At 41.2% G+C, this 24,625-nt stretch overlaps 1 protein-coding gene across 13 annotated transcripts in view; it reads left to right on the forward strand.

The window, feature by feature from the left end:
• The first annotated feature begins 4,760 nt into the window (after positions 1–4,760).
• NEK4 (NIMA related kinase 4) overlaps positions 4,761–24,625 on the forward strand; it is a 34,949-nt gene continuing 15,084 nt past the window's right edge. For 7 of the 13 annotated variants that reach the window (XR_005374900.1, XM_038566193.1, XM_038566187.1 and 4 more), the window contains exons 1-13: positions 4,762–5,030; positions 6,848–7,114; positions 8,261–8,458; positions 8,639–8,746; positions 10,205–10,359; positions 11,761–11,902; positions 14,364–14,768; positions 18,197–18,346; positions 18,888–19,034; positions 19,490–19,556; positions 20,324–20,427; positions 22,143–22,231; positions 23,841–24,046. Coding sequence is in view for 12 of the 13 variants with exons in the window: in XM_038566193.1 (XP_038422121.1) it covers positions 4,938–5,030; positions 6,848–7,114; positions 8,261–8,458; positions 8,639–8,746; positions 10,205–10,359; positions 11,761–11,902; positions 14,364–14,768; positions 18,197–18,346; positions 18,888–19,034; positions 19,490–19,556; positions 20,324–20,427; positions 22,143–22,231; positions 23,841–24,046 (2,131 nt within the window). In the remaining variant the exon portion in view is untranslated. Of the gene's footprint in view, positions 5,031–6,847; positions 7,115–7,151; positions 7,170–8,260; positions 8,459–8,638; positions 8,747–10,204; positions 10,360–11,760; positions 11,903–14,363; positions 14,769–18,196; positions 18,347–18,887; positions 19,035–19,489; positions 19,557–20,323; positions 20,428–22,142; positions 22,232–23,840; positions 24,047–24,625 lie in introns of those variants that run through there. The other 6 variants (XM_038566189.1, XM_038566188.1, XM_038566196.1 and 3 more) reach the window with 4 other exon arrangements.

Genomic DNA, 24,625 nt, shown 5'->3' on the forward strand with positions numbered 1-24,625 from the left:
CACCCGTAATATGGCGACATGTGTCAAGAAGCCACAGTTGAAAGTGGACTTCTAAAGTTTGTTAGGTGTTAGTTTCAAAATTCCTTCGGTATCAGCAAACTTTTCACAGTCCCACTCGCGGGCGGGGGGCAGGTGGTGCCGCTTACCAAGTGTCTGCCCACGCCCACATTTCTGGCAGTGCCAACCCCAGCGGTAGCTCTGCCAGAGGCAGTGTGGGCAGTCCTGGGGATACGTAATGGGCCACCTGTGCTTTAGGACAGTTGCTTCACCCCTCTGGACCATCTCATCCAGATTTGGAAAGAATACAAGTAAGCCTCATTGTTCCTCCACCTGGGCAGGGATGCCTGGCAGGTAAAGGGGAGGCAAAGACGAATACTGAGTTTTCATAATGGATGGCTGAGTAGGTGCCACTCATTGATCTAAGCCCTTTGCTGTCTGATTTTCTCCTCGTGGTGTCCCTGGGACATTTGTCCCACAGCAGGCGACAGAACAGGTATTCAAACCCAGATCTTTCAGACTCCAAAGCCGAAGCCTATCACGTAATGATGGAAATGCCCTCCGTGTTATTAGGAAGAAAGGAGAAGCAGAGTTGAAAACCCCAGGGACCCTTTCTGGATTTTCAATTTTTTAATTTTTCTGCCCAAACTCTCCCTGTTTCCCACAAGCCACTGCACACAGGGCAGACATGGCCCCAGTCAATCGACTCTGTGGGTGGGATGTGCTGGCTGCCGTGACCCTGACAGGGTGAGGGGGCCCAGAAGCCACTTTGATCTCTGTTTGCTTGTCTTGGACTTTGTCTCACAGAGCAGCTTCTGGGAAAAAGTTTATCCTCCCCAGGCCAGAATGACCTTCTGGTCTGTTTTCTGGCCTTTGTGGAAGATGAGATGGATCAACATTGCATTTGAGGTTCTGTTGATTTCCCTGCGCGAGAATCAGCCAAGCCCTGAGGCAGGTTGGGCATGGTGCCAGGCACCAGGACACCACAGTGATGAACTCCAGTGCCTCGCTGTGTTTAGCAACCTGGTGCATTGGGAAAAGGAGCCGAGAACTCAAAGGAAGCCCAGTGAGTGTCAGGAGTGTCAGAAGCTAAAAGAGCACGAAGGAGCCGAAGTTAAAAAAAAAAAAAAAACGGAAGGAGCCGTAGTAATCTGGAAATGGCGGAGCTCACTCCCGTAGGGCTTAGAGGAAGGCTCCTGGAGAAGGGGCCTGGGAAATAGAGCAGCCCTTGGGCAGGGGGGGAGGAAGGAGAGGGAGAGAAAGCAGATGGGTGGGTGTGAAGTATGCTTGGAGAAGTCGTGGTTGTCTGCACGATGGAAGCAGGAGTTGATGAAGAGGGTGGCGAAGGCGGCCTGGAAGTCCTTTGGGACCAGTCTGTCACAGAGGTCTGAAAGTGGCCAATTTTTCACTTGGAAAACACTAAAGATCTTTTGGGCAGGGGTGTGATAAGATCAAGACTGGACTGTTGGGAGATGGCCAGGACCAAGCTTGGTTCATAGAAGGATCGAGAAATACATTTGTGTGGCTTGGGGAGAAGAGAGAGGGTCTGGGGAAAGTTAAAGGTGACTAGTGCCTGGCCAGCTTCTCAACATCTTTTGTGTCCTACCTCATGTACTGCTCACAACTACCCCCAAGAGATGGATACCATTACTGCTCCCATGTTAAAGATGGAGAGGTTGACTTGCCCCGTGGATGTGGAAGGTGGTGGATGGGTGGACAGAGAGCAGGTGAGGTTGCTGAAGATTGAGCCTGAGGGCCTGGCTGGTGCTGTTGGTGCAAACGGATGACACATAAGACATAGCCCGCTCTGAGTTCCATCCATATAGCAAACTGCCTGCTTGATTTGTTCATGGCTCCTCAATCTGCTATGTCCAAACTGAACTCCTGACTTTCCGTCCCCCTCACACACTCCACCACCAACCGTGGTCTTCCCCTCTTGTTGTCCACCCCCGTAAAGGCCATCACTGTCCATCTAGACATCCAAGCCAGAAAGCTGGGTGACATTCTGGGTGGCTTCTTCCCCTAGGTTCTCCACCCTTCACCCTCCACCTCTGACTCCCTTAAACATCTTTCTAATCCATTCACTTCTCTCCAAATCCCCAGTCACCACCAAGGCCAAGCCACCCTCATCTCTCACCTACATGGTTGTTCCCCGTACTTCCACTCTACTCCTACAGTTTAATCTCTGGCAGCAGCCAGAGTCATCATTTTAAAATGTTGATCTGCTTGAGACCTTTCCCTATCTTACACATTTCCTGTCCTGAGTAGTCCGGCTCCTGCTGACCCCTCCATCTCACCCGGCCACGCCTCCCTGGGGTCGCTCAGCTTCAACCACAGAGACTTTTTCCCAATTTTCCAATACTTGGAGCCAAGTAACTACAGGGGTTTTAGGAGTGAGCAAGCCATAAGCCTTCCAGAACGTTGTTTTGGTGTTGACCAATGAAAGACAAAATTGCAAGCTGCAAAATAAAACATGTGCATTTATTTGGGGTCTTAGGGAATGCAATCCGAGAGACACAGATTCCACCAAAATCAAAAACAAGCTCTGGAGAGACAGAGGAGTTTAGAGTTTTTAAGGAAGAAAGAGAGCATTTACATAAGTTGCTTTGAACAAAATGTTATTGGTGCTGATATAGCTTTAGTTACGCTAATCTATATGGGATTGATTGCCAGGGCTAGTGTTAGGCAGAAAGTCCATTCATGTCCATTTTACCACGTAGCAGATGCCTTGGCTTTTAGCGGAATTTAGCAAAAATTCTGAGAATTTCAGAGAGAAGACATGCATAGGCTCTACTTCCTCAACATCCTCAATGTCCCCCTGGCTCCTTAAATAACCCTGTTAGCAATGTTGACTCCAATTTATTCTCTCCATTAGCAGGAGTTTCTTAACTTCCCAAAGATTTGATTTTCTTAACTGTAAAATGAGGATGATAATAGTACCAGTCTCACAGGGTGGATAGAAGGATTAAAGGAGCTAATGTTCTTGTCTCTAAGAAGGAAGTGGGGATTAACTGGGAAAAAGCATGAATTAACTTTCTGGGGGCAATAGTATTATTAAAAATGAAACAACAAGCCCCAGATGGAGTCATATACCCCCTCACCCAGGCCCCCCAAACATCAAACCCAGACTTTATTACAGTTTCAACCAAACCCAAGAATGTGACCTTCTAATGGTCAACCTGAAATTTCCTGATCAGCACTAGTGAGATAATCTGTACAATTAAAATCCCTGCCACTTTCTACACCCCCCCCCCCCCAAAAAAAGAAGATGCCCTGGCCTGAAACTTTCAGGAGTAACTGAAAGCTATTTCTTCTCTCTCTCTTTTCTTGCAGTAATCACTTCCTTCTTCTATCTTCCTTCCAGTAAAAACTTTTCCATCTTGAATAACCCCTTAGAGTATCTCTCTACTTGCTAAATACGATGCAGCTCTATTCACAAATGGCTTAATGGAGTCATGTAGATCTTCACATTTACTTGGTTGAATTTCTATTCTTTAAACTTCCCCATTCTCAACAAACAGGGGCGATATTGCCCCCAACTGGGCAAAAATTGGTTCTTGGATGTAGCAAAATGTTCCATTGCAAGGGGGATGGATTCCAAGTCCTTGAGAAAGAAGCTCCAGTGTCACAGGAGACACACATGTATTTATTTGATTGGGACAAAGGGAGTTTAGGCAAATGCTCTAGAAAAGAACAGGGAAATGTCAGTTGGATCAAACAACAAATTCTCTGGGCAGCTTTGAACTTTCACACACGGGTCTTTTAAGGAGGGTCCTCTGACAGACACTACATTCAGCTGTTAAACCGTGCCAGAATCTGATCAAGTTACAGTGCAAGGGGGTTGGATGATGATGAGAGTTCTTGGGATAATGATGAGAGAGTTCTTTGGTTGGGATGATGATGATGAGAGTTCTTTGGTTGGGATGATGATGAGAGTTGTTGGGATGATGATGCTGAGAGTTCTTTGGTTGGGATGATGATGATGATAATTCTTTGGTTGGGATGATGATGAGAGTTGTTGGGGTGATGATGATGAGAGTTCTTTGGTTGGGATGATGAGAGTTTTTGGTTTGGATAATGATGAGAGTTCTTCTTTGCATTTAATGCGCAAGCTGAAGCGGTTAGGGGTGAAGGGTACGGATATCTTGAGTTGTTTTTGTTTGTTTTTAATATTTTATTTATTTATTCATGAGAGACACAACACACACACACAGAGGCAGAGACACAGGCAGAGGGAGAAGCAGGCTCCATGCAGGGAGCGGGACGCGGGACTCGATCCCGGGTCTCCAGGATCACACCCCGGGCTGCAGGCAGGCGCTAAACCGCTGCGCCACCGGGGCTGCCCTTGGGTTGTTTTTGAAATGCATGCAAATAAGCTGGATTCCTAGATGCACACATTAACCGTTGTGTGACGTTACTTGTGGAATCGAGTCTGTCATCCCTCCATCAGAACGGGAGACTCAGGAGGAGAGGGACGTTGTCGGCCCGGCACACGGTAGGCGCACGGCCAATAAAACGGCTTGTACAATGAATGACCAATACTTCCAAAGCGCTTAGATCTATACGTGGAATCAAGCTTCCGGGATTTCATTGTCCCGGCCACCGGAAGTTCCCGGTGGGGGAACTGAGCCGCTCTGGCCGCGGCGAGCCTGGACTCTATGGCGGGTCCTCCCGGCCGGCGGAACCCCTCTGGCCGCCCGGCGCTGAGGCTCGGTGGCGGGTGCTTCCGGGCGGCGGGAGCATGCGCGGTGCGGCGCTGGCCGGGATCGCTATGGCAGCGGCGTTGCTGTGGGCCCAGCCTCCGCGCTCCGGTCGGGGCCCGACAGTCTCAGCGGCGGCCGGCACCGCGGCCCCTTGGGCATGAGCGCGGTGTCCCGCCACGGCCCGCGACTCTGGCCGCCGCTGTCGCCGCATCTCAGCTTTGGGCCGGCGCCGGGAATATGCCCCTGGCCGCCTACTGCTACCTGCGAGTCGTGGGCAGGGGCAGCTACGGGGAGGTGACGCTCGTGAGGCACCGGCGGGACGGCAGGCAGGTCGGCGGGGTTGGGGCCCGCAGCGGGTGGAGGGCCGCCGTCCGCAGGCTAGGCCCCGGGTGGCCTGAAGGGGACACACCTCGGATGTCACTTCTTCAGGGAAGCCGCCCATACCACCGAGAGTAGGCCAGGCCGTACTGTAAGACGCGCCCCAAACTCCCTGTAATACCTTTACGGCATTAACTGTTGGGCTTGGTCTACACGCCTTCCCCACTCTTGACAATGCCGTGAGCTGGTTCATTCCCACGACCCAACACAGCGCCTGGCAGGTATTACTCTTTGTGTGAAGGGCCCCCTTCACACAGGGTCTGACCTGCAGACTCCCTTAAACCTCGGCCCATCACCTTCCCGCCAAAGCTTTCAGGGTCTGCGTGTCAGTGATTAGCACCACCAACCATCCACATGCCTAGGCTGGACATGCCCCAGGGTCATTCTGGACACACACTACTACCCCCCACCCCACCCGCATTCATCTATCCAAGAAGCCAGCAGGCCTCTTTATCTCCACTGGTACCACCCCCAATCCAGGACTTGGCCTCCAGGATCCTTCCTGCCTCATGGCTTGCTCTTCATCACTTTCATTGCCATCTCATTGATTCTTCTAAAAGTTAGAGCTAATGTTGTCACTCCTTTCTTCCAAGCACTTTATCCTATGACCCTCAGGGTAATGACCCAGTTCTTTAAAGTGATTTATAAGAAGTGTGACCATATAATGTTATGATCCAAACTGGGACAATTTAGAAACTGGAGGCACTATTTTTTTTTTAAAAGATTGATTGATTGATTGATTGACTGATTATAGACATAGAGAGAGAGAGAGAGAGAGAGAGAGAGAGAGGCAGAGACACAGGCTGAGGGAGAAGCAGGCTCCATGCTGGGATCCCTACATGGGACTCAATCCCGGGACTCCAGGATCAGGCCCTGGGCCAAAGGTGGCACTAAACCCCTGAGCCACCCAGGAATCCCCTAGAAACTGGAGGCACTATTAATAATTACACCGGGGGGACGGTGGCAGTGCCCCGGGCAAGCTGAAAGATGTTTCTCCAAGTATAAGGCCCTCTAGCCTCTTGTGCCTGGTGTTCGGTGCAGGTAGCTCTGCCTAGAACACAAGCTCAGTCAAATAAGAGATTTATTCAGTAACAATAAGGGGATGAGATGGATTTTTTTGAGTAGATGGTGGGGTATTAATTGTAACAAGGTGGTAATAATAGCCCCTCACATTTGAGCAGTAGTTTACAAAGCACATTTATATATATGCTTGTTGATTAATGAATTGTATGGACCGTTAATTGGTGGTGGGGCAGTGTATTAGGTGTCAAAGGATACTGACCTTTTTTGAAGTGGGAATAATTTTTAATGTTGACAATCAGTGATTTTTAACCTTATTAGGCCATGGATCCCTTTGAATGTCTAATGCAATCTATGGACCCATTCTGTCTACAGATGTATTTTCAAACCATATATTCTAAAACTTTGTAGGGGGAATTTAGAGTTGAAGGAATCTTTACCACTGGTTTAATGGTCTATCCAGTTGTATGCTAATATGGACTCATTTTTTAGCCATTAATGGAATTGTATACTGTAGATGGAAAGTATAGTAAATTGATTGTGGCCCTTCAGCCTAAATCTAACCTGTTGAAACTATCAGTAAATTATAGCAAATCTCTTCTCCAGTTTTGTGAATAACAAAATGAGTAGGTTATTTGGTAGGCTCCAGGAGGTTGGTTTTGAGAATAGTCAGGAGAACCCTTAAAAATTCCGAACCTTTAAACTGTATGCTTATTTGCACGTTGAAAAATCATGTGTTTTTTCTATAGTATGTCATCAAAAAGCTGAACCTCCGAAATGCCTCCAGCCGAGAGCGGCGAGCTGCTGAACAGGAAGCTCAGCTTTTGTCTCAGTTGAAGCACCCTAATATTGTCACCTACAAGGAGTCGTGGGAGGGAGGGGACGGTCTGCTGTACATTGTCATGGGCTTCTGCGAAGGAGGTGATCTGTACCGAAAGCTCAAAGAACGGAAGGGGCAGCTTCTGCCTGAGAGTCAGGTGGTGGAATGGTTTGTTCAGATCGCCATGGCTCTGCAGGTACTGTCCAGACTCACAGCATTCCACTTGCTCCAAGGTGACAGGGGGATGGCAGGTGAATTTTAGGAAAATGCTTCCTCAAATGCTTACATGAAAAAAAAATGTGTTTAAAAAAAAAATCCATTCATGAAGTAGACCCAGCCCCTCTTGCTGTAGCATTAGTGTTTCTGAATAAATGATGTCTATTTTGAAGTAAACATGGATTTCAGTTTGCAGGGGATGCCAGTTTCTGTTCATTTAATATTTATAGCAAAATCAATTTTAAGAGTCCTGAGTCGACAAAGAGCAAAAATTGACCATGTTTGTTATCAGCTGGTCAGCTATATCATACACTAAGTGGTTGGGCTAATTAATATGCTTAAATTGTGGGGATATGGGCTTTAACTCTCCTGTGGCAGAGAGAGTGGAAACACAAAACATGCCTGTGTTGGAATGTACACATATTCAAACTTGAGACTGTTTAAAAATTACCACTCTGGAACTGGGCAGATTTGTCCAGAATAGATTGACCGTGTTTAAATTTTAAGATACTCTGTCTAAATAAAAGTGATCTTGTTATATTTGAGAATATTATTAAGCTAAAGATTTCATGAGTCTGAGGAGAATGTGCATCTGACCCTGTGTGAGTTGTCCTTCTCCCTTCAGTGGGAGTTTGTAAGCATATTGTTAGCTGGATCCATTTAATGCTAAATTTATATGGTAAAATTTTCAAAGTACCAGGGGACAGTTTTGAAGGATACTGGGCAAATTAATGTGTGGAACTTAATTTCTTGCTTTGGAAAGTTATAAATCAGACTTTTTATTTAGAGATGATAAGATAGTAGCATTTTGTTATTTAGGTGACTGAGACTCTTTAACTCTTGCAATTGTTTTTTTTTTTTTTTTTAAGATTTTATTTATTTATTCATGAGAGACACAGAGAGAGGCAGAGATAGGCAGAGAGAGAAGCAGGCTCCTTGTGGGGAGCCCAATGTGGGACTTGATTCCTGAGATTCCAGGATCACACCCTGAGCCAAAGGCAGACGCTCAGCCATTGAGCCACTCAGTCTTCCCAACTCCTGCAATTGTTGATGATAATGTAAGAAGTCAGGAATAAGTAAGTAGATAAGTATATTTATATTTAATGAAGTTTTATTTTTTCCTCAGTATTTACATGAAAAACATATCCTTCATCGAGATCTGAAAACTCAAAATGTCTTCCTAACAAGAACAAATATCATCAAAGTAGGTGACCTAGGAATTGCACGAGTGTTAGAGAACAATGGTGACATGGCTAACACTCTCATCGGCACACCCTACTACATGAGCCCTGAATTGTTTTCAAACAAACCTTACAACTATAAGGTAGGATTGGGCTGTGTATTCCAGCTCACTTTTTCTCTAGGACAGAATTTGTAACTTCAGAACCCATCAGATAGAAAATCAGAGGAATACTCTGTGAATTGGCTTAAGGAAAATATTTTCTATTTTGTTTTGTCAGTAAGGTATTCTGACATTTGACTATTTACTATTTTCCTTTTCTAGTCGGATGTTTGGGCTCTGGGATGCTGTGTTTATGAAATGGCTACCCTGAAGCATGCTTTCAATGCAAAAGACATGAATTCTTTAGTTTATCGGATTATTGAAGGAAAGGTAAAGAATATTCTGGAACTGATTGTTTTTAATATTAGAAGCAAGATTAATCTGATGTAGCATTGTAAGTAGCTATTGGCAAAAATAAAATCATTGATATTGGATGGATAGGTAAGAATGGAAGGTCCTTTCTATGGGGTGGTTGAACTAGAAAGAGGAGGGGGTTGATCGTATTTTAATATTAATTTGTAAGAGTGGCTTAACGGTTCTGAAGAATTGGCTTTTTGAAAACTACCACCTTGTAACCACAGGATGTGCCGGTGCCCTGAGAGGATATTAGCTCCTAAGCAGCTATGGTTAAATTAGCCCCATCTGAAATTAGTCCACTCTGGGCAGAGTACCCATTTCATTCCCAGCTTGCTTAGTACCTGGTGATTGTAAGGCACTTTGCAACAATGTAAAATAATAATAAAAAACAAAAATAAAATGAGCCTACTCTTTGAGATGTTGCTCCTTTGATAGTCATCACAATTACAAATAGCCAATTAAAAACTGCAGAAAGCAATGTGTACGACATAGGCACCAAAGTGACCACCTTTATATGTTACTTCCATGAGGCTAGTTGTCCTCCACACACTATTAAGTTTTAAAGCTGTAAACCATCTACTGATTTCAATATTATGCCACGACTCACTTTCATTTTAATTTCAAAATATTGAAAAACACAAAAAAAGTAAAATGTGCCCCTAATTCTACTACTTATAGAATCAAACAAGAAAGGAGTGAAATTCCCCTCTCCTTCTATTCTTTTCTATCTTCTGGAGATCCACCATTGCTAAAAATTTTGTGCACAGCCTTCTTAGCATTTTCCTGTCTATAAATATACCTCAGTCTGTGTGTATATATGCACATATACACACAGGCACTTTTAAAAGAGTAACTGAAATGGAATCAGGCAGTACATACTGGTATACAACTTGTTCTCTGAAGTTAATATATGAGGACATCTTTTGAGGTCAGTACCTGTCTCATATTTTAAGAAGCTGCCTAGCATTTTATTAGAAGGGTGTACCATAAGCTATGTTCTGGATAGACATTTAAGTTTCCAGTTGTTTACTGCTGCAAGAACAATGCTGCAGTGAATATCCTGGTACATAAGTCTTTAGGAACTCATGTTCTTATTTCTGAAGGAGAGAGTCCTCAAATGGGACTGCTGGTTTGAAAAATATACTTTTATAGTCTCACAACGTGCTGCCATGACCAGGATACTAGTAAACTTCCTGTATACTGGCTCTTTTCTGCTTCTGTGGATAATGACTTTAAAAAAAATTTTTTTTTTTTGATGGGCCACAAAGCAAAGTTTGTTGAGCGATAGTACAAAGCTCCTGAAGAGGGAGGGGACCCCGAGAGGGTTGCCCTGTGGATAATGACTTTAAAGAAATATTGGGAAATCTTTACTTTTTCCTTATACTGTGCTCTCTAAGACCATAGTCATAATCATATTATTTCTCTTTGTAGCTGCCACCAATGCCAAAAGATTATAGCCCAGAGCTATCAGAACTGATAAGAACAATGCTGAGCAAGAGGCCTGAAGAAAGACCCTCTGTGAGGAGCATCCTGAGGCAGCCTTACATAAAGCACCAAATCTCTTTGTTTTTGGAGGCCACAAAGGCGTAAGATACTTCCCTTGCAAATAGGTGGCTAAACAAATGAATACAAGAAGGTAGCTTCTATAATTTTCATATGTAAGAATTTATGGTGAGGTTATATTTATTTATTTATTTATTTTTGAGAGAGAGAGAGAGAAGGGAGGAGGAGCAGGGGCAGAGGAGAGAGAATCTTAAGCAGGCTCCATACCTAGTGCAGCGCCTGATGCAGGGCTTGATCTCACAACCCTGAGACCTGTAGCCTGAGCTGAAATTCAAGAGTCAGATACTTAACCAACTGAGCCACCCAGGCACCCCTGTGGTGAGTTTTTTTAAACATGAAGGAAAATTGCATGATTAGGGCATATGTTGAGATTTACTTAATTGCTAAAATCAAAAATCTAGAAAATCATTTAGAGAATCACTTTAACATTCCTCAGGGTTCCAAGATATATCATGTATGATTCTTTCAAAAGGATATATGTTTAAGAAACCATATGAAAACGAGATTATCTAAGAAGTCTGTTGTATGTGAGAGTCACAGTCTCTGCCTTGTGACATGTTTTGAGAGCAATACTAGAGAGGCCCCAGGGGATAAAGAAAAACCACCACTTTATTTACATTGTCTGTTTGATACAAACAGACCTTTGGCCTTCAGCAGCACTAGTCTTGTGCTCCCATTAAATTCTCCAGAGGGCTAGTAGGTGTAGAAATGTCACACTATAAGAGTTAGGGAGGGGTCTTTGGGTGGCTTAGTCAGATAGCATCTGCTTCAGCTCAGGTCATAATCTCAGGATCGTGGTTTCGAGTCCCACTTCAGGCTCCCTACTCAGCAAGGAGCCTGCTTCTCTCTCTCTCCCTCTGCCCCTCCCCCTGTTTGTGTTTGTGTTCTCTCTCTGAGAACACATACATACATACATAAATCTTTAAAAAAAAAAGATTTAAAAGAGTCGGAGATATTAATCCTGTACATTTTTATTCTGCAAGGCCAGGCTGAGCACACCTGTCCTTCTTACCCTCAAACTTGGCAAAGCAGTTGTAGTATAGTTATGTGAAACTTGAAAATTCCATACATGAGGTAGTTTCTCATAGATTTCTGATGGTGAATAATCTTGTATTTATAGACACCAGTATTTCTACTAACACCCTTTTTCTGTTCCAGGATCCAATTCAGGATTCCATATTGCATTTAGTCCTCTTGTCTCCTTAGTCAACTTGTGTCTGTGACAGTTTCTCACCTTCTTTGTTTTTCATGACCTTGATTAATTTTGAAGAGTACTGGTCAAGTATTTTGCTGAATGCCCTCTGGTTTTTAGATGACTCTTCTAAATGGGGCAGTTTTTGTACTACATACACATATTTCCTTATATATGTAAAAACCTTTAATCTTCACTATACTGATAATAATTTTCTTCCTTCCTCATAAAGAAAAACATCCAAAAGTAATATTAAAAGCAGTGACTCTAAATCGAAGCCTGTTGCCACAGTGGTCTCTGGAAATGCTGAATCGAGTCATAAAGTAGTTCCCCTCCAGCCACAGTCTTCTGAGGGCTCCAAGACATATGTAATGGTATGTTTCTTTTTAAAGGGTATATATTTTAGAAACTATTAAAACGATAGGTTATTGGGGCTCCTGGGTGGCTCGGCTGTGTAAGTGTCTGCCTTCGGCTTAGGTCATGATCCCAGGGTGCTGGGATTGAGCCCCAAGTGGGGCTCCTTGCTCAGCAGGGAGCCTGCTTCTCCCTGTCCCTCTGCTGCTCTCCCTGCTTGTGTTCTCTTGCTCTCTCAAATAAATAAAATCTTTAAAAACCAACAAACAGTAAGTTATCTAAGCAGGTTATATAACATGAAGTTAATCACTTTCTAGTGAACCATTAATTACATTTAGTGCATTCACAGTGTTGTGCAACCACCACCTCTGTCTAGTTTCAAAACATTCCACATCACCCCAAAAGGAAATCCCAGACCCATTAAGTAATCATCCTTATTCCCTCCTCCATCTGGCCCCTGGAAACCACCAGTGTGTGTATTCTGTCTCTATGGATTTGCCTATTCCGAGTATTTCATATAAATGAAATCATATAATATGTAACCCCTCGTGTCTGGCTTCTTTTACTGAGCGTGATGTTTTCTAGGTAGCATGTATCAGTACTCCATCTATTTTTATGTCTGAGTAATATTCCACTGTATGTATGTACCACAGTTTGCTTATCCATTCATTCATTGTTGGATATTGAATTGTTTTTGCCTTTTGGCTGTTGACATGAACATTTGGGTACAAGTCTTTGAGTCCCTGTTTTCAGTTCTTTTGGGTATATAACTAGAAGTGCAATTGCTGTGCTATATGGTAGTTCTATATTTACTTTCTGAGGAACCAGCACACTGCTTTCCATAGTGGTTGCGTTTTACTTTTACTGCATGTTTTTACTGCGTGCAGCAATGCACAAGAGTTCCAGTTTCTTCACAACTTCACTAAACCTTGTGATTTTCTACTTTTCTGATTCTAACCGTCCTAGTGCATGTGAAGTGGTATCTCAGTGTAGTTTTGAGTTGCGTTTCCCTAATGACTAATGACTAATGACAGAGCATCTTCCCACAAGCTTCTTGGCCATTTGTATTCCTTCTCTTGAGAAATGCCTAGTAAGCACTTTGCCCATTTTTTAATTGGGTTTTTTGTATTTTTGTGGTTGAGTTCTAAGAGTTCTTTCTGTATTATGGGCACTGGATCCTTATCAGATACATGATTTACAAATATTTCTTCCCATGCTATAGATTGGCCTGTCACTTTCTTGATAATATCCCTTTATACACAAAAGTTTTTAATTTTGAGGAAGCCTGGTTTATGTTTTTTCTTATGTTGCTTGTACTTTTAGTGTCATATCTAAGAATTTCTTGTTAAATCCAAGCTCATGACAGTGTATGCCTGTGTTTTAGGAGTTTTATAATTTTATCTCTTTTATTTAGTTTTTTTTTTTAAGATTTTATTTATTTATTCATGATAGAGAGAGGCAGAGAAACAGGCAGAGGGAGAAGCAGCCTCCATGCAGGGAGCCCGACGCGGGACTCGATCCCGGGACTCCAGGGTCACGCCCTGGGCCAAAGGCAGGCGCTAAACTGCTGAGCCATCCAGGGATCCCCTTATATTTAGGTTGTTGATTCATTTTTAAATTTTTAAATTTATGTTTATTGTGGTGAAATAAACATGACATAGAATTTGCCATTTTTGTAAAAGATTATTAGAGAGAGAGAGAGAGAGGACATGAGCAGGAAGGGGCAGAGGGAGAGAAAATCTCAAGCAGACTTCACGCTGAGTGCAGAGTCCATTGCGTGGCTCGATCCCATGACCTTGAGATCACAACCTGAGCCAAAACCAAGAGTTGGACTCTTACCTAACCATGCCACCCAGGCATCCCAGAACTTACCATTTTGAAACACCTCTAAGCCTACAATTTAGTGGCCTTAACTACACTCACAATATTGTGTAACCATTACCACTATCTTCCAAATCCTTTTCATTACTCCAAGCAAACTGTACTCATTAAACAATAGTTCCCCATTCCTTCTGTTCCCAGGCCCACTGGGACCTCTAATCTACTTTCTGTATCTATGAGTTTACCTATTCTAGATGAATAGAATCATACAATATTTGTGCTTTTGTGTCTGGCTTATTTTATTATGTTTTTACGATTCATCCATATTGTAGCATGTGTCAGTACTTCATTCCTTTTCATGACTGAGTAATATTCCATTGTTATGTGTGTATAATATTTTGTTTATCTCTTTATCTGCTAATGGACATGTTGGTTGTTCCACCTTTTGGCCAGTGTGAATAACGCTGCTGTAAACATTGGTGAGCAAATATCTGTTTGAGTCCCTACTCTCAGTTCTTTGGGATATTTACCTAGAAATGAGATTTCTGGGTTATATAGTGATTCTATGTTTAACTTTCTAAGGAACTTGCTGTACCTTTTTTGAGTTATTTTATGTGGTATGAGGAATGCTGTAATAAGTTGGAAGCATATTTTCACCAGGGTGAAGACAAATGTTTGTCCCAGGAGAAACCCATAGTCATTGACCCCTTGAAGACACCAGCAAGCCTGAAAGGCCACAACTGCAAACCAGACGTGAGCGATACCTCAGAATCACTAGCCACAATCAGTAAAGTGAATATTGACATCCTACCTGCAGAAAGAAGAGATTCATTGAGTGATGGCTTAGTTCGGGAGAATCAGCCAAGACACTTAGACACCTCTAATGAGCTAGAAGGTAAATGCAGTATTTCTCAAGTGAAGGAGAAGCTGCAGGATGGCACTGAGCCCAGCGCTCAACCCAGAAACGTAATTCCCGCATGGTTCTCTAATGATGTCACTGGGGAAAGGAGTGACCCAGCGAGACCTCTGCAGCCCCTAAACAAAGACCAAAAGCCAAAAGACCAGGTGAGTGATATGCATGAGGTGCTGGTTTCAGAGAGAGAGAGAGAAATGGAAAGTGTAGTCACAAAGATGTGAGTTGTGTTGTTTATTGTGTTCTAGTTGGCATTTTAGGAAAATCAGTTATTTTGTGTACCAGCTTAAGCATTACAGAAACTAAAGAATAGGACTCACAGAATTCTTAGATGCGTTATGCCCTGGCATAGGGTATTTGGTGGAAGCATGCTATTTGTATGTTTTTTCCCATTTATTTGTCACTCTTTCTTAGGCCTCCACCATGGATGGGTATGGAATTCCACCAAGTAGGTAACATCACATTTCTTCTTGCGCTTGGCAAGTTAGTGATTGATCTGATTTCTTAAGGAATAGAAAAAAAGTATTTTATGTGTTGGAACCAAAGGGGAAGGAAGAGGCAAAAAGAAAGTGGCAAAAGGATTTTGATACTAAGAGACTATTCTGAGTAAATTTAATGGTTAACTTCTACTTGAACTTGGAAAGAAGCCCGAGTTAGATGAAGCATGGCAATGGCTGAGGATTAGAGAGAAAGCCAGAACGTTTGGTGAACTTTTGATTTTTATATGGAAAATATTCTAAAAATATATTTAAGATGTATCTTAATTATTTTTATAGTCTGTGTTAAAGTATTCAAATTTTATATATTAAATATATTTTCATATTTGATATCTTTTATGTAGATATATAAAAACTAATACACTTATATTCAAATGTTTTAAATTTTTATTCTTACGGGAAAGTCCAAGTATAATGCTTTTGTCATTTAAAGTCATTGGATTGAAGTCTTAAGCTTTCTTTGGACACTGGAATTCTTAGTACTTTATGGATAAATCTGTATGTGTCCTGCTTGTTCTGCCTGGCTCTCAAATTATATTCAGGTTTACTTGTTTCATTTTTTCTGTTTATTTATCTAATGGTTAAAGTACCGACTCATTGGTTTTTAGTACATTTGTAGAATTGTACAGTCATCCTTGTCTAATTCCAGAACATTTCCATAACCTCAAAAAAAAAATAGTGTGTTTCTTATAATAGTCACTGTCCGTTGCTCCTGGCCCCAGCCCCTGGCAACCATTGTCTGTATGGATTTGCCTATAATGAGCATTTCATGTACAGGCATACCTTACCTCAGAGATATTGCCAGTTTAATTCCAGATCACCGTAAATAGAACGAATATTGCATTATTAAAGGGTGTCAAATTTAACCAGTGGATGTAAAAGTTACATTTACACTATGATCTAACCATTGTATGAGCTTTCAGCAAGTCATAATCTGTTTGCTGGTGGTGGAAGGTCTTGCCTCAGTGTTGATGGCTGCTGATTGATCAGCGTGGTGGTTGCTGAAGATTGGGGTGGCTGTGGCAATTTCTTTCAATAAGACAACGGTAAAGTTTGCCACATCTGTTGACTTTTCCTTTCATTTAAACACTTAGAAGCCATCGCAGGGTTATTAATTGGCCTGTTTTTAATATTATCATGTCTCAGGTTATAAGAAGGCCCAAGGATTAAAAAAAAAAAAAAAAAAAAAAGAAGGCCCAAGGAGAGGTAGAGGGATGGGGGGTGGGGGGAAAGCCAGTCAGTAAAGCAGTCAGAACACACACTTTTGTCAATTAAATTCTCCATCTCTTATGGGCACAGTTTGTGATGCCCCAAAACAATTACAATAGTAACATCAGAAATCACTGGTTACAGATCACCATAACGCACATAATACTATTGATAGTGTTTGAAATATTGTGAGAATTACTAAGATGTGACACAGAGACATAAAGTGAGCAGATGCTGCTGGAAAAATGATGCCAATAGATTTGCTTGTCGCAGGGTCACAAACTTTCCATTTGTAAAAAAAACACAATTATCAATGAAGCACAATAAAGTGGAGCATAATAAAATGAGATATGCCTATAAATAGAATCATAATACAATTTATGGCCTAAGTAAAAGCTTCTTTTACTTAGCATGATGTTTTCAAGGTTTTCCTTTTAATTTTTTAAATTAAAAAAATTTTTTTGAGCAATTTTATTTTTTTAAAGAATGTATTTATCTGAAGGGGGAGAGAGTGTGTGCATGAGCAGTGAGGAAGGGTAGAAGGAGAGGGAGAAATAGACTCCCCGCTGAGCTGGGAGCTGATGTAGGACTCAATCCCAGGATCCTGAGATCATGACCTGAACTGAAGGCAGGTGCTTAACCAACTGAGGCACCCAAGTACCCCTGCATTCCTTTTTAAATTGCCAAATAAATTCACTGTGTCTACACTGTATTTTATTTTTCCATTCATCAGTTGAACATTTGAGTTGTTTTCACTTTTTGGTTACTGTGGATAATGCTATTATGAACATTCTTTTTTGTTATTGGTATGAACATTCTTTTACAAGTTTGTGTGTGAACATATGTTTTCAGTTCTCTTGGGTATATACCTGTGATTGGAATTGCTGGGTCATATGGTAACTCTATGTTTAACTTTTTAAGGAACTCTAAGACTGTTTTCCAAAGCAACTACATCACTCTACTTCCCAACAATATGTGAAAGTTACAGTTTCTCCACATCCTCACCAGTATTTGCTACTTTCTGGTTTTTTGATTCTGCCTATCCTAGTGAATATGAAGTGCTATCTTATTGTGGTTTTGAGTTGCATCTTTCTAATGACTAATGATGTTCAGCATCTTTTCATGTGCTTTTTGGCCATTTCTATACATACTTTGGAAAAATATCTATTCAGGTCTTTTTTTTCCCCTCTAAGATTTTGTGTATTTATTTGAGAGAGTGAGCATGTAAGCTGGGGAAGGAAAGGGAGAGAGAATCTTAAGCAGAATCTGTGCACTGATCCCAGGGCTCTGAGAACATGACCTGAGCTGAAATCAAGGGTCAGATGCTTAACTGACTGAGCCACCCAAGCACCCCTTTAAAAACATAAATTGAACATCAGTAGTTTTGGGTTAATAAGAATCTGAGTAATCTCATTAAAATAATTTTTTATTTTGGGGCATCTAGGTGGTATAGTTGGTTAAGTGTTCAACTCTTGGTTTTGGCTCAGGTTGAGATCTTGGGTCATAAGATCGAGCCCCACCACAGGCTCTGTACTCAGCATGGAGCCTGCTTGGGATTTTCTGCCCCTCCCACTCATGCGCTTGCATTCTGTCTCTCTTTCTTTCACTCTCTCTCTCTCAAATAAATAAATCTTAAAAAAAATAATAAGTACTTGTGTTTATTTGGGGAAAGAGAAAAAAAGCTAGAATATGTGGGTAACTGATGTCAGCATAATATCTTTACCTGTCAGCCGTGCAAATGAGCATGTATTTTGAAAAAGATGCTCCTCCTTTTCATTTCCATTTATAATTTTAAAATAGTTTGGCCTTTTGGAAGTTCAAAAGACTATTTCATTATTCTGTTTTCTTGTTTGTTTCACTTTATTTTTTTTAAGGATCAAGTTGCTAATGAATGTGTTACAGAAAAACCAGACAGAACCCTCTCAGGTTTACAGCCGCACAGCTTTGGCTCTGAGCCCTCCCTTTCTCGACAACGACGACAGAAGAAAAGAGAACAGCCTAAGCACAGTGGGGAAGAGAGACAGGTCAGTAGAGATCTCTGTAGGGTAAGTCATTGTGCTGCTGCTGGGGAATAGACTTTATTTAGACTGATTAGTAGTTGCCAAAAAGGCGCATAAGAAATTCAGGGAACATATGGAGAGGGTTGGCAATGGCGAGATGCTAAATATTAGTTTTCAAATCTCAGTGAGTTGGAAACAGAGTAAAGATTTTATCTTCCTCAGCAAAAATGGACAGATCATCTTGAGAGTTAAGAGAAGAAGCTAACAAGAGTAAATCTCTGATCCCTTCTGTGTTATGGTGATGAATAGCTTCTCCCTTCTGCAAAAAATCATGTTGACACCTCATTTCTTGAATTGACTTTCACAAGTACCCTCTCTGTAAGCTTCTTAGATGGTAATTCACTTGTGGCAAAATTTCTTTGCAATACATTGCAATGTTTTGAAGTTTTTGAGAGCAGATCATTAACAAATACAAAGGAGACTTACTGGTGGGGGAACTTTGGAGGTGGCTGTATATGAAATTGATAATTTTCCACCTCCCCCCTTTTATTTATTTAAATTCCAGGAGGCTCCTCCTCGACTTTTACCTTCTCTTCTCACCGCTGGAAAAAAGGATGTCACATTAACACAAAAAGATGCTGAAAACCAAAGTAGATTGGTCATTGGGTCTGCTGTGAGCTCCTTGAGGAGCAAGGAGGTGTCATCATCAAAGGTTTGTGGGAATGTATATTGGTTTTTTTTCCAACCTTATAAAACTTTCTGATTGTAAAAATCCTGCATATAATGTGAAGTTTTGTATTAAAACATCTTACCCTGCTTCCTAGCAAGCAACAGAGGGGACAAATTTGTGATTCTCAGCAGAAGCTTTTATTGAAATGGATGGACTCTATAGTTCCTGGGATGGTCACTTCTCCTACTTAATTAAGGAGAACAAGTAGATTCTAAATATAGGAAAATTCAAAATTTTCCATTTGTCTTTCCAAAAATGAGTACTTACCCAAAATGAGAGTTGTGATCATTCATAGATAGTTAGTTTTAACCGTGATGTGGACTGATTTCAAACAGATACTCCTTTAAAGGCCTATGCAGAGCCTTTCCTATAGTCATGCATTGCAGTTGTTACAAAAATAGTGAGTAGTAGTGAAAGTAACTGACTCTCTTTAAAAGGACCAACCGTTATCAGCAAGAGAAAGGAGGCGACTAAAGCAGTCACAGGAAGAGATGTTTCCCTCAGGTAAAGTTTTCTCTTTCCTTTATCGATTGGAGGTTGTTGATACAGCTTATGGAGATAGCATTGGTTCTGATTGTGAGGTGTGAAGAATTTTCAGCATCAATGATCCATTTGGGAAACGGATTTGGAAGAATATTTTGAAATTTCTTAATAAAAAAAATTTCTTAATCAAACCTTTAAAAAAATCAGAATAGGCTGTTGGGTCTGGAACTTGTATTATCAGAGGAAGAGGGTATTAAAAAGAGAAGAGGGCTTTGAGTGGCATTAACTCCTGGGAGATTTTAGACAGGAAATCTAAACAGATTTAGATTTAATCTGTTTCCATATTCAGATTTTGCTGGACATGGAGTGCTATCTTCTCAGTAACAGAGTGGTGAAGCTGGGAGAATGGTGCTATCCTGGGCTGAGGGCTGCCGTCATTCTTATTACTATAATCTGGAGACAGTACTAGCAGTTTCTATTTATTGAATGCTGATTGTGTTTCAGCATTATGGGAACCATTTTAAGAGCATTATTTCATCTCTTGTTTATGGTAACTGTCAAAAATAGGCAGTATTATCTGCATTTTACAGCTGAGGAAACTGAGGCTTGGAGGGGTTACCTACCTGCCCAGGGTCACCGAGCTGGTGGACCTAGAACTGAGGTGGCAGACACCAGAGTGATGATGAAGATGCTATCTTTGTTACTTCTAGGCTGGCACTTGCTGTAACACCCTCTTCTGTTGAGGCCAGCCCACCACAAATAACTGCTGGGGGTGGTCACTTTTTCAGGCCCTTCAGTGAGGAGATCTCTGAGTGCATCAGGCCCAGGGAATTCACAAGAAGAAGGCCAGCCCACCCCTGCCCTGTGGTCTTCTGACTGCAGTGTTGCTCAGGTACGTTACAGAGTCCTCTGGAAAATGGGAATGGGTCTACATCTGGCAAATCTAATACAGGAAACCTCATAAATGCCAACTCCATTGATTTCTGGAATGATACTGGCTTAAGTTATACCTTTCACTCTTGAGAAGGAAAAGAACTGGTGAATAATAATTAAAAAGATTATTTTGGTGGTATCTGAGTGGCTCAGTTGGTTAAGTATCTGCTTTCAGCTGAGGTCATGATCCCAGAGTCCTGGCATCAGACTCCCTGCTCAGCAGGGAGCCTGCTTCTACTTCTCCTTCCGCCCCTCCCCCCAACTTGTGCTCTCTCACACACTATCTCAAATAAATAAATAAAATCTTTAAAAAAAGATTATTTTTGATTCATTAAAGGAATGAGTTTTTCAGGTGCTCTTTTAAGCATAGTTACTGTCTTTTTTAGGTAGTGTTTAATACAGGACTTCCAAAGGGCTTCCAAAGGACTTCCAAAGCAACATTTTGCTTATTTTGCTTTGTACCCAATATGCCTGTCTACCTGGCCAAATTTTAGTCTCCCTTATCTCTGCTCAATTTCCTATTTGTGTCTGAGTTCCTTAGCTTCTCGCCTAGGGAGGATACAGGGGTAACATCTAGTGGCTAAATGAGTATTTGCAAGGTTTCCAGCTCATGTTCATTTTCTGTGTAATGATACCCGGGGAATAGTTATGCACTTTTCTGTATTGCAGTTTCTGACATTATTTCTGGGAGCATATAATTATATTAAAAAATAGAGGGATCCCTGGGTGGCTCAGTGGTTTAGCGCCTGCCTTAGGCCCAAGACATGATCCTGGAGTCCCGAGGATCGAGTCCCACATCCTGCTCCCTGCATGAGCCTGCTTCTCCCACTGCCTGTGTCTCTGCCTCTGTGTGTGTGTGTGTGTGTGTGTGTGTGTGTGTCTCATAAATAAATAAATAAATCCTTTAAAAAAAAAAAGAAAAAAAATAGAAACTTCCTGCTCTTTGGGGATCCCTGGGTGGCTCAGCGGTTTAGTGCCTGCCTTCGGCCCAGGGTATGATCCTGGAGACCCGGGATTGAGTCCCACATCAGGCTCCCTGCATAGAGCCTGCTTCTCCCTCTGCCTGTGTCTCTGCCCCTCTCTCTCTCTCTCTCTCTGTGTCTCTCATGAATAAATAAATAAAATCTTTAAAAAAAAAAAAAAAAAAAAGAACCTGCTCTTGAAAGTAAGGAAGATTTGTTGCTTTAACAGTATTTTATGAATCAGTTGTTTTGCTAATCAAGATGTTCCTCTTCATTTTCCAGAGTAATAAGGTTTGTGTGTAATTAAATCAAGTTATCCTTTAAAGTATTTTAGCAAGCAGTCTCAGATATAAGCAAACTGAGATTGCTTTTATTTAGGTGGCATTTTACCTAGCTTAAAATTCCTTAGATTACTAGCCCTCTGTTTAGGAGTTAGAGTACCAGAACTATTTGTCTACTCTCCTCTGGAAAGGAAATTTCTTCATAGTTGAGACTTCCAGGGAGTTTTACAAGTTTTAATGTTCTTCGGGGTTCACTTGTGAACTTTATGGGTGAACTGGGACATCATTTGGGTAAAGTCACTTGAATTTTTAGATTCTTAGTTTCCTCTGTTAAATCAGATCTTGGTGCACATTGTAACTATACATTGTGTCTAAGAGTGTTGTATCTAATAGTGTTGTCATGTGGAATTTTGTTTTTCCATACATGAAAGGAAAGGAAACTCATCCGCTGTCTGTCTGAGGATGAATTAAGTTCTTCTACAAGTTCAACTGATAAATCAGATGGGGATTCCAAGGAACGGTAAGGTTCTGTCTCCTTTCATAAACAATTTCTTTTTGAATTAATCCTAAATGTACATTTGTAGTAGTATTCAGACCCGTAGTGCTGTTATAAATAACATTATAAATGGGTTTTGGTACATGATAGAGCTAAAAAACTATCTCTTCTAATGAACACATCTGATTTCATTCAGAATTCTTATAGAATGTCTTCTTAGATCTATGGTTTATAGTTTTCATCAGATTTGCAAAAATTTTGGCTGTTACTTCCTAATTTTTTTGGATCTCTCTTCTTGCCTTCGTGAGAATTTTAATTTCATATATATTAGATTGTTTAAAGTTGTCCCACAGCTCACTGATGTTGTTCCTGTTTTTTATACTTTTTTATGTTTCATTTTTCATAGATTCTACTACCATGTCTTTAGGTTCACTAATGTTTTCTTTAGCATCTAGTCTGCTAATCCTATCTCATGCATTTAACACTGTATTTTTAATTTCTAGGAGTTCCATTTAAGTCTTTTTATATCTTCCATGCTTCTCCTTTTTTTTTTTAATCAAGATTTTATTTATTTATTCATGACAGACACAGAGAGGCAGAGACATAGGCAGAGGGAGAAGCAAGCTTCCTGCGGGAAGGGACCTGGACCCTGGGATCACCACCTGAGCCAAAGGCAGACACTCAACCACTGAGCTACACAGGCATCCCTTCCATGCCTCTCCTTAATATGTTAATGTATTCTTCTAAACTTGGACATGTGGAGTATATTTATAATAACCACTTTAATGTCCTTATCTACAAATTCTATCACCTGTGTCACTTTTGGTCCTGTTTTTATTAACTGATTTGTTTCTCTTCATAAATGTTTGCTGTTTTCCTACTTCTTTGCATGTCTGGTATTTTTGATTGGATGCCAGACATGGCCAATTTTATCACATTTGGGGCTGGTAATTTTTGTATTGCTTTAAGTATTCTTTGTACTTTGTACATGAATGTAATTTACTTAAAAATAGTTAGGCAGTTAGGGTGCCTGGGTGGCTCAATCAGTTAAGCATCTGTCTTCAGCTCAGGTCACGATCCCATGGTCCTGGGGTCAGGCCCTGCATCAAGCTCCAGGCTCAGCGGGAAGTCCACTTCTCCCTCTGCCACTCCCCCAGCTTGTGCTCTCTCTTTCACTTTCTCTCTCAAATAAATAAATAAAAATCTTTTTAAAAAAATGGGCAGAATATATACATAGAACCTGGGGCTTCTTCTTCTTTTCTTTCTTTTCTAAGATTTCACTCACTTTCTAGTGGCTGTGGTTGTCTTGAACTCTGTCCTTTGATTTTGCAGGCTAGAAAGACCATGGGTTTTCTGCTGTACTTGAGCAGCCTATGGCTGGCCCTTAGGCTAAAACATGTTGGCTTCCCTCCAGAACCTGCCTACAGGTTTTGTATGTTCTCTGTTGTCTTCACATACTGGATTTTTGTATTTTGTTGAGTTTATACTTATTATTTACAGAAGGGTCTGTTAGTAAGAACTTACTTAGCTATTTAGAAGCAGAACTTCCTAAATGTTGTTTTGCATCTGATTTTTTAATGAAAAATTGTCATAAAGCCAATGAAATCACAGGGGAATTTTTTTTTTCTTCCAGGAAATGTCATACAAATGAAATGAGTGACTTGGTGCAGTTGATGACTCAGACCCTAAAACTGGAATCTAAAGAGAGCTGTGAAGATCTCCTGGTTCCAGATCCAGTGTCAGAATTTAAACTTCATCGGAAGTACCGGGATACGCTGATACTTCATGGAAAAGTTGTGGAAGAAGCTGAGGACCTTCATTTTAAACAACTACCTTCCGGTGATCAGTTTATTCTTTACAGCAAACTGGAGAGCATGCTTATTGGAGAAATGTGTCACACTAAGAAAAAAATTCTCCCAAAATTTTTTTGCTTTTTTATTATTTTGTTTGTATAGCTCCATAAAAGGCGTATCTTGTTTTATTCAACAGTTGTGTTCCTGAAAAATTACATGAAAACTGTTTTTTTTTTTAAATAAATATAAATGCATGTTTGGATTTTTTCATATGGCTTTTCTTGAAATAAGACAGTTGTGGATTTTAGGTTTAGGAGATGGTAAGGAGAAATGAAGTATAAGTTTATATATGTACCATATATATGGTATATATATGTATATATATTTGTCATTAAAAATACATGAAGGTATTAAATCCAACTCTTGTCAAAGTGAAAAGAATTTTAACATGACAAGATTTTTTTTTTTAAGATTTTATTTATTGGGATCCCTGGGTGGTGCAGCGGTTTGGCGCCTGCCTTTGGCCCAGGGCGCGATCCTGGAGACCTGGGATCGAATCCCACATCGGGCTCCCGGTGCATGGAGCCTGCTTCTCCCTCTGCCTGTGTCTCTGCCTCTCTCTCTC

The sequence above is a fragment of the Canis lupus genome, chromosome 20 (genome assembly GCF_011100685.1).
Source record: "Canis lupus familiaris isolate Mischka breed German Shepherd chromosome 20, alternate assembly UU_Cfam_GSD_1.0, whole genome shotgun sequence".
In the NCBI taxonomy this organism is placed as follows: domain Eukaryota; kingdom Metazoa; phylum Chordata; class Mammalia; order Carnivora; family Canidae; genus Canis; species Canis lupus.